The sequence below is a fragment of the Populus euphratica genome, unplaced genomic scaffold, assembly GCF_000495115.2.
Source record: "Populus euphratica unplaced genomic scaffold, PopEup_1.0 scaffold153.1, whole genome shotgun sequence".
In the NCBI taxonomy this organism is placed as follows: Eukaryota; Viridiplantae; Streptophyta; class Magnoliopsida; order Malpighiales; family Salicaceae; genus Populus; species Populus euphratica.
In genome coordinates this window covers 453,868-466,142 of record NW_011499953.1, presented here as the reverse complement: position 1 = coordinate 466,142, position 12,275 = coordinate 453,868, and the positions used below count along the sequence as shown (strand labels likewise).

Sequence of the window (12,275 nt, the reverse complement as noted above, 5' to 3'; positions counted from 1 at the left end):
AGGCATATGAGCTCATTTAAGTCTATTTGTCTAGCCTGAATTTTTTTGTAAATGTTTTTAATTTCAATCCATTAAAGTATATTGGCTAAAAATTATTTTGAGAATTTCTTTTTTAAATAATACTGAATTTTAATTCCTTTTTAACTAAGATCATAATCTTTTTTAAAATTATATTGGCAAGTACTTTTTGTATTACTATTTCTAACTTAACTTGACACATAAAAATAAAAAAAATAATAAAAAATAATGAAATTATTAAATTTATTGAAAAGATATACTATCCTTTGTTTTCTATTGAGTTTTTGATTATCAAATGTGATAGAAAACATGTTCATGACAATGAAGGATAATTATGGACACAAATTTAAATTTAGGATGAGGTCTTTCTAAATAAGAGAGATTGATAGATGAGTTTTTTTAAAAATTAAATATTTTTAATTTTATTTTATTTAAAATTTTATTTTTTATATGATATTATTAGAATATTCTAGTTTTTTTTTATTGGATATATAAAAGATCATAATAGCTAAACTATAGTTAATAAAAAAAGTAAATATTATAAGCTCTTATATTATGATATTATTCACCTTCGAGAATTTTGATTCATAACGAATCACATTACATTTCATTGTGGCAAGAACATTCCAATTCTGTCTTTCAGTGGTAATCTGATATTTGTTGTAAATTTTTCGGTTAGGATTTGAATAATAAATTAGGTCTCGCAAACTGGCCTTGAGTGACTGACTCTTATATCGAGAACATGCAAACCCTTAAAACCCTTTACACTGTAAAGCTTGCCATAAATATCCAGATAGACACAAGCTTTAAACACTTCATTGTTTGTTTTTACAGTAAGATCATGTTTTTGAAGATTTATTAAAAAAAAATAACTTTTATTTATTTTTTTATTTTAAAAATATTTTAACTTTAATTTATTTTTTTATTTTAAAAATATTTTAATATGTTAATATTAAAAATAAATTTTTAAAAATAAAAAAAATATTATATTAAAGTCGAAACGCACATGCAACACACTGCAGCACCCATTAGCCCGGAAACAACTGAACACACCAGCGGCTGATCTGTAAAATCTGCAACGTCAAGAAGCCAGCAAAAACTCATAGACCCCACAGCTTTTTGTACCTGATACCGTACCTATAATATCATCATCAACCCCAGCCACCTATAACTCCAAGTTTTCCTTATAAATACCCCCCTCGTAACCCTACACCAACAACCCTTAATCACTAGTTTTGCCCACTGAATTTGCTCTTTTATTCTCTTTGTTTGGAGTTTTTTATTTGATTTGCTAATCCTTGCATGGCAGTGAGTTTACTTGCACATGAGGTATCTGACCTCTGCTTAGGCAAGCCTGCTTTGAGGTCTCTCGCACTCACCACAACAATAGCTGAAGCTCTATTTGCTCTTAAGAACTCTGATGATAACTTCTTAAGTGTATGGAATTGTGATCACGCAGCAAAGACTAACAACGATTACAAAGGCAATTATGAAGAGGAAGGTTGTGATGTTTGTGAATGTAAATGTGTTGGTAAGGTTTCTATGGTGGATGTGGTATGCTATCTTTGCAAGGATGAGAACTTGTTGTTCCCTTCTGATGCTTTGAAAGCACCTGTTTCTGTTCTCTTGCCTGAGATTCCTGGAATGGTTGTTCATGTGGAACCAACTTCAAGGTATTGAGAATTGTGTTTTTTGGAGTTTTGCTACATCTCTTGAAGTCTCATGCTTTTGTAAATTGTTGAAGTCTGCAGCTCTTCTTATTCTGTTTTTATTGGTGTTCTTATCTGGGTTTTTATTGATTCTTCAGCTTTATTTTCTTTATGGGAGTTTCCAAGCTATTTAGTTTTTGCTCAAAGCCATGCTTGGCAGTAATCCCTTTAGCATAAGATTTATGATGCTCTGCCGTTAGTTATGCGGCACCTACTTCCTTAATCAGAACCAAGACCAATTCTTGATCAAATTTATGTAAAATACTAAGATTTGTTCTTAACCTTAATTATAAATCTCAATTTTATATACAAATCAGGTTGCTTTGGTATCATATCTGAACATATATATATATATATATATATATATATATATATATATATATATATATATATATATATATATATATATATATATATATATGTTCAATAGACAGCAATTTGAACATCAATAGTTTAGTTGGTACACAAATTTGAGTTTTTGTTCTTTTCCTTTCAATTCCATTAATAATCACTGTACTTTTTTTATCATTCAGCTTATTGGAAGCAATTGATCTCATCCTTCAAGGAGCCAAGAATCTAGTAGTGCCGATAAAGACCAGGTATGGTACAAGAAGAAAACAGCACCAAAAACTCTCAATCGCCAGCCCCCCCATCCACAATGGCCGGGAATTCTGCTGGCTAACAGAGGAAGACATAATCAGATTCTTCCTCGGCTCAATTGGCCTCTTTGCTCCACTTCCAGCTCTCTCCATTGATACACTGGGCATTATAAGCACTGAATTTCTTACAATTGATTATCACTCCCCTGCTATCTCAGAACTTGAAGCCATTTCTCGCTCTCTAGCAGACGAGACTTCAGTTGCTGTCATTGACAGTGATGGCATATTGATTGGGGAGCTCTCTCCATTCACTCTAGCCTGCTGTGATGACAGTGTTGCAGCTGCAATCACTACCCTTTCCTCTGGGGACTTGATGGCCTACATTGATTGTGGAGGACCCCCAGAGGACCTTGTCAAGGTGGTCATGGCAAGACTTAAAGAGAGAGGCCTAGAAGCAATGCTTCAAGAATTCACAAATTCTAGTTGCTGCTCTACTACCAGTTCATGTCAATCACAATCTTCGTCATCTGATGAAGAGTCAGTGAGCAGCACCCCAGTCAGTACACTGCATAGATCAGGAAAGTATAGTAGGTCCATGAGTTATTCAGCCAGGATGGTGAGAAGGGCAGAGGCAATAGTTTGTCATCCCAAGAGTTCACTTGTTGCAGTGATGATTCAAGCAATCGCTCATAGAGTAAATTACGTGTGGGTCATAGAGGACGACTGTAGCTTGGTTGGCATTGTCAGATTTTATGATATGCTAAAAGTTTTCAGGGAAAGTTTAGAGGATATGGCCTAAAAAGATGAGGAGCTTTCTCTGTTTTTTTTTTTTTAATGGCCATATCATCTGCTAGGCTCAATCCTGATCATGGTGAGATTAGCTTAAGGAAATAAGTGGTAGGAGAATTGAGTGAATTTGAAACACTCTTTGAGATGAGGACAGTTGGCCTTCGGTTGTATAACAATATGCATGTGTTTTCTTTTTCTTGGTCTTTTTGTTTGTCTTTTCCACTTCAAATTATTAGATGAAGAGCAGGTATAGGCAGATTTGACACTCTGCCTTTGTTTGTAGAGTGTGTGCCTTGTGGATCTTGACTTTGCTGAAGATTATGTCATGTGTATATTAAATCATAGTTTTGAGTGAAGTGAAATTTTTGTAGCATCGTGTGTGAATCAGCCCACATGTGGGCGGGATGGTCTTTCCGACACTTAACCGATTCTTACTAGCAACGTGTCAGAGTTGCTAGTCTTTATGATGACAGCTCATTGAAGTGGGAAAAGTAGCTTTCCTGCACAAATATGAAAATTCTGCAGGCAGGAAGACACTAATGCTTAATTAGTGATGCACATACATACTTGAATTGCACATGGTAGCATGGCACTAACAAAAGCTACAACCTTTGATGATTCATTCAGTTGTTTCAGGATGCAATCTACAGGAAACAAGGCAACACCATGTATCTTTCTCCTCGGAATTGGCATTCTTAACAAACCTTCGGCAAGGCAAAAACAGATGAAGTAACTGGGGTCATTGCAAGGAGTGCATGCCAGGTTCTCTTCCTTGGAAAAAATGTCAAACTCTCAAAAAGTCCAAAATTCTAATACAGGAATCTTTAAATCTCTTTTCCACATGCTGAATTTTGTCAAAATACAGATAGACCCTATGAGGACAATTCAGATTTTTCCTACTTTTGACATTATTTCCCTCGAACAAAAACAGCTTAATTCAATGCATATTTTCAGAAGAAAGTGAAATATTCCAATACATACATATATATATATATATATATATATATGTATATATATAGCTGGTGGGTTCAGTTAGGTGTGGTCAATACAGCTGGAAGGTACTTCAACTCATGATATAAACGTTGTTGGAAAAGAGAGGGACCTGAAATTTCCACTCGGTTTCTTTCACTGCAATAAGCAGCCCTATTACTTTTCTTTCATTAAATTTAATTTCCACCTACTTCTGGTGGCTTGTACGGTTTCCAGTAAATGAGAGGGTTTTTCTTCCCTATTCCCACCACCAGATGAGGACTCTCGGTTGCTGCTTTAGATGCGTCTACAGTGCACCTGCTGCACGCATCCACTTCTGATCCAAGAAATAATGCGAGAGTCCCAGACATAATTTTGCAGTAACCCCCCCAACAACGTCTCAATTTATGTGACCACGGAGTTATACCAATTTATGTGAATTTATACGTAATGTATCATATATCCCTCAAGCTGGGACCAAGAACAAGCGGTCCATACTAGTTGTATCATCCAACATGACAAACAAATGCAACGCAGCATCTCCCCCCTTCGGCTACCTAGCAATGGCCGCAAGTAGACTATGAATGTAAAACAAATTACAAAACATGATGGAGAGCAAAGGATTAGTAATTTAATTACTGATAATTACCACAAACCAATGCTTGTTTAGACACCCCAGAACTGCACAAACAATTACAATAATTACTTGTACACTAAACAAGATAGCTGCTGCTTTTAATTAACATAGTTGAATTATTTGAGGCCTTGAACAATAATCTATGATCAAATTCAAGCACTAAGACCAGACATAAATTTAAACATAACAAAAAAAGAACGTAATAATGAAATTTTCAAAAATTAAGAGGAGAAGAGAGGTCAACTGGTTAAATTCATAAAAACCTATTATCGAATCATGCTCCTTCAGACTGTAGTGGCAAATAATCTTGCAAAGCAACTGAAAGCAAGTAATGAATCAAAGAACCTTAACAGCACATAAAACAGCAAAGGGGATCTCAGGGGGAAAAGAGCATTAGGAAATAATAGGCAGGTAACGGGGGGAAGTTGGTATCCACAGAATACGCAGCTAAATGTGAATCAATAGAAAGAACATTGCGATGAGTGACAATTGTTTCACAGGACAACTATTAAATGAAGTGCATTTCATAGGTCCAATTAAAGCAATCTAACTCAAGTTTTCAAAACTATGAGACGACTCAATCTGGTATGAGAATATTAACTCATTTGAGTAGTTGTGTTGAGTAGCAGTTTAAACTTCTGATATAACAGTAGCATCCACAAAGCAGAGAAGGGTTCCTAGACTTGACAGTCATTTGCTTTCCAAAGTAAGGCCTGTATCATCTGCTGTTTCTTGAACAAATATTTCAGTTGGTTGCAGGCATCCCCTCAATGTGTCGTGCCCAAGTTGTGCTCTTTCATTATCTCCAAATCCAAACATTTGGCCTTGGTTAGTAACCACGACAGTGTGGTAGAGGCCTGTGCTGATCTGAGAAACACGATGAGCTCTTAAGCTATCAAGGACTCGAGGTGTCATCACTTTATCAGTTATACCCCTATCTGGAAAGCCAAGGCTACCAAATCCCATGCACCCAAAGCCATAAACAGAACCGTCATCGACCAGAACAAATGTTTTTCTTTTTCTTGCACAAGCCTATAGAATAACAAGCATTGTCACTGATAGGGTCTCAGATAAAATAGATTGGAAAAAGAATAGCCAACATGCAAACAGACATGAGATGCATGAATTAAGCCAACACACAGTTTTCATCGAAGCATGGTTTTGCTTGAAAAAAATATTTTTTTAGCTGCATCAAGAGGTTCTGTTTGCCATTTTACATAGTAAACTTACAGAAAGGAGAGATGAAGCAGCTATATGTTTGGAGAAGAGTGAGGTGAAGAACTAGAAGGAAAGAGAACATAAAGGACACAGCAAACAACCAGCAGGCACAGTGCATGTTGCCAAGGTTATGGAGGTGTTCTAGTATAATTCATACAATAAGGAGGGTGGTGCACTCAATTGGAGAGAAATTAGGAAATGAATTTTTATTTAATCTTTAATTCTATATATTTACGTATTTCTAATATACCTAGTCTATTTAGCAATCCTGTTTTGGTTAGAAGTTTTAATACTATATAAGAATCCAAGTCTTTGTGGGAATTATGGCCCCGTTATGAATTTTATTTTACTTGTTATAGATGCGTATGTGAAAACTTTTTTCATTGAGTGGAATGGTGGAATAAAATTGAGCTACTAGAATTTTTTGAAAGCTTGGTGCCTAGAGTTTTCTTCCTCTCATTCTTCTATTTTCCTCTTGTTCTTCTTTTATGCTATAAAATCTGAGCTATTGTTCACGGATTATTGCTAACAGGTTTATTCTAAATGAAATTCTTCTAAACATGTCCCTAAACAACATTTAACTGCTTATTGTAAGCACATCCTGGGATTTCAGTTCTATCCTCAGTTACCAAGAACCATACATGGCCTAGAAACTAAATACATCATATGCATACATTTTACTTCAAGGTACAATATTAAAAGTTGACCAAACCTGCACAGCAAGGCGGCTCTTAAGGCAGTTCACAAGGGAAGGAAGAGTCTTATCAATCTCATCCCCGTGGCCTAATGCTCCACAGTAACCTTTTCCCCAACTATAGACCTACAACCACCAGGACAAGGTAAGAAAATTCTTTGAAGACTTTGGATCAGACAAAAAAAGCAATTATCAATGAAACACAAGTTCATATTGGGCACAAAGACTAACAAATCCACTTGAATCAAGTGCCACAGCATGCTCATCCCCAGCAGACACATGGACCACATGAATATCCTTTCTTCTAAATGTCTGGATTGCACGTGGCTGGAACTCATCATGTTGCTCTCCATGACCAAGACAAAAATTAGAACCAGAACCAAAAGAGTAAACTACACCATTGTCAGTTACAGCTAACACGTAGCTGGGACCAGCAGCTATTTGAACCACAGGACCAATTCCCTCAAGCAGTTCAATGATTTTGGGTGTCGGTCTGTCTAGCGTGTCACCATGACCAAGTTGCCCATGTGTGTTCGTCCCACATGTATAAAGCTGGCCTTGTCTTGTGAGGAATACTGTAAAGTTAAGGCCCACAGAAACCTGAAACAATTCCCATTTTTATTTTATTTTTTAGAAATTTTAATAAAAATTCACGAAGAGAAACAAAAGCAGGGGGGGAAAGTCAAATGGTCCAAAAACACTAATAGTATTTTGTGTTGAAGGAAGAACCATATAATTGTTAGGAGGAAGAAAGTACTACTCCTATGCATAAGCTAAATGCTTTTTTCCTTAATTTAATCAAGTCTTCTAGAAACAATCAAGTAACATGTGATTCAGCAAAAAAAGTCACTGATGCTAGGGGGTCCGGATCTTCTTTCAAAATATACTCATAGATGTTGCCCTTAAAAAAATTAAATGGTGATTTGTCATATCAGAAAATTAACTTGGCATTGAAGGCATGGCACAATGCATTATCCAGGCAGCTTGACAAAAAGCTTGATACTTCACAGGCAACTGGCTCTAAATCAAACACAAGCATTTGGTATTCAACCTCAATATAATTGTTGGATATTGCAGAGAATTAAAAAAACCCAAGCAAAATAAGGTAAGTATTGTTAAGAAACAATAGCACTTGAATGTGGATATGAATTATCACATGCATATGTCCCCTCGCTCATATTACTTCGAATATGCAACACCAACTAAAATACATGCCTGTTGCTAAGGAACCCATTTAACAAGGTATGAACACTCTTAAGAAACAACATAAATTAGAATATAGTATAGTGAAATGTATGTTACCTGCTTGCACGAAACTGCCTTTAGTGCCTCAACAAGCCTGGGCCTAAATATGGGGCGATTTGTATCTTTGTGACCGCAGCAAAATGATGAATTATCACCACAAGTGAAAACCTGCATCATTGATTAGCATCGTCTGGCGGATATGACAATCACTTCTCGAAACCAAACACATGATTATAAAACCATATATGTCAACTGCCAGTAAGAATACAGTGTCTGAAAATTCATTGATATATTATGCTTGCCATGCATAAAAAACATCTACATCATTAGTGAATCAGAGGCATCATTTGAAAACAGAAGGAGATAAATGCCACAGGGTTGAGGCTCCTAGGCAACACAAAAGCAATACACGTCCAAGGTTACCACAATTATATAGCATATTCATCATTAATATGCCAAACAGTATCAGCATAGACAGTACCATTTTGTGACTGGAAATCTTGAACTCCTAACTTCTGTAAACAAAAAGTTCCTGAATGCCCATACCAAGGCATCAGAAATGGGCAAAAGAATAAAATATTACAAAATGGAATATGAAAATGAGAAAAGAAAGTGTTCTAGATTACTTACACCAACACAACTTTCTTCTAGGTATCCAATTCTATGTAACAATAGCATCCCTAAAACAATACCAGTGCAAATCACACTTGGTGTTTACCATCGTTGCTGGTCAAGCATCATTCACACAAGAAACCACCAAAATCTAAGAGCCTAACCATGAAGCAACTTGTTCAATATTATTATCTTAATTTTATCATGACCACAGTGGCCCCCTAAAGGTCTGCCCTTAAGCCTGTTCAATCTAGCAATTAGTTCAGAGATAAACAGATGACTGATGAAATATGAAGTATGAATGGTTACAAACCTCTCCGGACTGCAAAACAAAAGCAGCATGATTATGGGAGGCTGAGACTTGGACCACGTTAGCCAAAGATGGGAATCTAATCCGTGTGAATGCTACACATTGTGTTGTTTCAGCACCATGTCCAAGAACACCACACAAACTGGAACCACAAGAATATACAGATGAATCTCTGATCAGCAACGTGTGATATCTTCCGGTTGTAACCTGCATCTGTTGATTCGAGCCAAAGATAATAAACGTTAATAACTCTTCTGGAAGCATCAGCCTAGATACTATAATAACAGGCAAAAAGTGGGCAAGGTTTAGCACAAACCACATAGGTAATACCACGTGAAATTAAAGGTCATCCTTCTTAAAAATCAATTGTAATTTCCTTTTGTTAAGAAAAGGGGAAATTAAATAATTTTCCTAATATTTCCTTTCTAGGAACCCGTGACGTATGCTAATTGATGTTAGGTACCTACTCCACATTATCGAATACAATAGCAAACAATAATGATCATTAGAACTTTAGATCCCTCTCTAATATTGGTTTTTCCTTATCTTATTTCATAATGAGAAAGCCAACAGAAATGTTCCAAGCCATGATACACGCATTTATGATGATCCATGAGGAGAATAACAGCAACAAAGCCTTAATGTGATAACCACACCTTATGATGAGTAACATTTGCATCATTGAGAATTGTTTGCTTTGGGGTTGGGGGGGGGGGGGGGGGGGGAATTTGAAATGTTATGGCAAGTATATGAAAAGAGAGCATACATTGCATGCTGAGGTCTTGACCATGCCTGATGATTCCTCCACAGCCTGCAAGAACCTCAAAACCCGCTTCCAATTTCCTCCACAACGATCAAACAACTCTTTCTGAGCATTCCACCCCATCCCGCCATACACTCTATGCGACACACATAACTGATGTGCTGCAAAATCCACCAACGACCTGAATTTTTGAGGGTACAACCCATGACTCGCTCCAAATGTCCTAGAAGTCAACTCTAAGCACACGAGGTCAGCAGCGCTAAGCCTACCGCTTGTCAGAATTTCAAAAATCAAATGTGATGGAAAATCCTCGATAGAAGCCAGCCTATACCTATTAGCCATTTATATCAAGTTCCTAACTTTTCACCTCCACGCTAACAGCCCACCAATCTTTTACCCTCAAAATCCAACACTAGCTCTCCAAATGCGGTAACAATTGAACTTAATTTGACAAGACCAACCTCAAACAGGGACGGTAAATAATAAAACAGATCAAATTTTTAGGCGAAATTTATTGCAATTAAAGCAACATATGAAGAAAACAACATCAGAGGGAAGAAAAATATACGGAATAGAATACGAGAAAGGGGGTCTAAGAGAAAAAATCAAATTGGGTTTTTGATAAAATGATTGGAAACAAAACATCAGAAGTGACGAAATTCTCACACAACCTCCCAAAATTTAATCAATCAAATTCTACAAAACCAACAGCTTTACCTGCAAAATTGAGTACAATTCAACAATAAATTAGACCAAAGTGCACTATTTTAACACAAAACTGAATGAAACGCAAGATTCTGAGACTAAAATTTAATTCAAAAACCATAGAAGAGGAATGGGTTTCAGTAAAGTTGTCTACTTTGACACAACAGTGAATAAATTGTGAGATTTTGAGGACAAAAAGGGGTTCAAAATCAATAAACAAGAAAAGGGTTTTGATAACTGGTGATCACTTACCAAACCAACCAAAAAAGCAATAGAATTTCACTTTTTTAGAGCTGATCTCAAATTTATAAACCACAATGTAGGTAAAATGAGCACATAAAGTGCAAAGGAAGAGAAAATTAAAGAAAGCTAGGGTTTTGGAGGTATCTTTAGGACCACATTTTTCTTAGTTGTCAGTCATGGTTTCTCTCTCTAGACTCTAATTTTTACTAAATCTTTTATTTCAAGGTTGGATTTAAGAGAGATGATTGCATTGGAGATAATTAGGTAGGGCACGGATAGAAGGGAAGAAGAAAAAGTCTTTTGGCTTCTTTTGTGAATTGTACTTTTCGACTTCACCGTTAATTTTATGTCAGACTTTTTTTTAATTGACGCGTGGAATTCTCTGGAGTTGCCATGTGGGGGGGAATGAAGTGGTTTATGCGTCAGCTTTGCACCAATGGAAAGAAGGATGATTGTGCAACCAATTTTTCGCGAGTAGATACATAGGCATACTCGCCCCCACTAAGCTTTTAGTTTTCATTTTTACATTCTTGATTCAAATTTAACATAATAATACAAGGAACTGTTATGAAATTATATATGTGCATGTCTATTTATCTTTCTTTTTTTATCTATTATCTATTATCTATTATTTATTATTTCTAAGTTTATTTGAATTTTATATCTTTTTATAACATTTAGCTATACAAGAATTAATGTATAAGTAGGAATATTATTAAGATGATGTTGAGATACAATTACTTACTGTTACAAGATTATATAAAATAAGAATGTTTTTTTATTTCTATAATTTTTATTATTTTATTTATTTCCTTTTCTCTTTACTAATTATATTATTTGCTTTTAAAGATATATTTTTATAAACATTATTGGCATATGCTCCTTACTTTTGTTTTAAAATAGATGATTTTTTAAGTTGAAGGTATGTTTATCAACTTAATGTTTTTTTTCAAATACTTCTAGTTATTTAAGTGTATCATTTTTTTTTTAAGTTTATAAAACACTTATTCAATATTTGACTAAATGATTATTCAATTTTCATTATAATGTTTAAATCAAATTTCTAATAATTTTGATATTTTTAATAAAGTAATCATGATAAATCTTGTCAAAATTGATTTAGTGGAACTTTATATTACAAGTAAGAATTATTTATCATGGGTTCTTGATGCCAAAATTCACCTTAATGTCATGAGTTTTGAAGATACCATTAAACATGAAAATGAAGCATCTAATAAAAAAAAGAGGCAAAGACCATAGAAAAAAAAAGTTGAAAATTGAGTATTTTATCTCTTTGTTCTTTGACAAAACTTAAAAGAAAGAATCGACCATCAAAGGACAATTATTCTCTCAAAAGTTTGTTATGATTGGATACATTTACAGTTGTAGGATTTTGAATTGGCAAATGAATATAATTTTGCAATGTTTAACATCAATTCTAAATTAAAATTATATGGAGATAATATCACCGATGGATATTGACACAACTAAAAGATTGATGTCTTCTTCCAAGTGTAGGAGTGTCGAAATAATAAATAACCTGGCAAAACCGGGGTCAAACCACAGGGAAGTTAATTGTATAAATTATAGATAATAATAATACAACAACAGTAATAATAATAATAATAATAATAATAATAGTAATAATAGTAAAGAAGAAATTGATGAGAACTTTGAGATGGAAGATTAACGTAAGGATTAAACAATGATAACAATAAATATCAAGGTTAGAAGATCCATTAATGGTATGTCAAACAAGTATAG

General features: G+C 34.8%; 2 protein-coding genes across 4 annotated transcripts; one reads left to right on the top strand and one right to left on the bottom strand.

Moving 5' to 3' along the window:
• The first annotated feature begins 1,045 nt into the window (after positions 1 to 1,045).
• On the top strand, positions 1,046 to 3,394 carry LOC105138160 (CBS domain-containing protein CBSX5-like). Its single transcript, XM_011044179.1, has 2 exons — positions 1,046 to 1,691; positions 2,261 to 3,394. The coding sequence occupies exons 1-2, from the start codon at positions 1,321 to 1,323 to the stop codon at positions 3,123 to 3,125; spliced, it is 1,236 nt and encodes a 411-aa protein (XP_011042481.1). The 5' UTR covers positions 1,046 to 1,320; the 3' UTR covers positions 3,126 to 3,394.
• A 1,756-nt stretch (positions 3,395 to 5,150) lies between these two features.
• LOC105138159 (probable E3 ubiquitin-protein ligase HERC3) lies at positions 5,151 to 10,776 on the bottom strand. Of its 3 annotated transcripts, none has more exons than XM_011044177.1 (7): positions 9,999 to 10,776; positions 9,567 to 9,943; positions 8,804 to 9,013; positions 7,936 to 8,046; positions 6,865 to 7,233; positions 6,652 to 6,759; positions 5,151 to 5,753 (listed from the first exon to the last, which is right to left on the bottom strand). In XM_011044177.1, exons 2-7 carry the CDS (start codon positions 9,903 to 9,905, stop codon positions 5,412 to 5,414), a joined length of 1,479 nt encoding a protein of 492 aa, XP_011042479.1. In that variant the 5' UTR covers positions 9,906 to 9,943; positions 9,999 to 10,776; the 3' UTR covers positions 5,151 to 5,411. The 3 variants fall into 3 exon arrangements, with proteins under 3 accessions (XP_011042479.1, XP_011042480.1, XP_011042478.1); XM_011044178.1 differs by having other exon boundaries at positions 9,567 to 10,280; positions 10,521 to 10,775; XM_011044176.1 differs by having other exon boundaries at positions 9,567 to 10,775.
• Between the last annotated feature and the right edge of the window lie 1,499 nt (positions 10,777 to 12,275).

Excerpts from the sequence above, each read along its gene's own strand:
- LOC105138160 (XM_011044179.1), top strand. The coding sequence starts at position 1,321 with ATGGCAGTGAGTTTACTTGCACATGAGGTATCTGACCTCTGCTTAGGC. Across the intron at positions 1,692-2,260 it reads CATGTGGAACCAACTTCAAG|CTTATTGGAAGCAATTGATC; the intron begins GTATTGAGAATT and ends TTTATCATTCAG.
- LOC105138159 (XM_011044177.1), bottom strand. The coding sequence starts at position 9,905 with ATGGCTAATAGGTATAGGCTGGCTTCTATCGAGGATTTTCCATCACAT. Across the intron at positions 7,234-7,935 it reads AGGCAGTTTCGTGCAAGCAG|GTTTCTGTGGGCCTTAACTT; the intron begins GTAACATACATT and ends GAATTGTTTCAG. Across the intron at positions 6,760-6,864 it reads CACTTGATTCAAGTGGATTT|GTCTATAGTTGGGGAAAAGG; the intron begins GTTAGTCTTTGT and ends TGGTGGTTGTAG.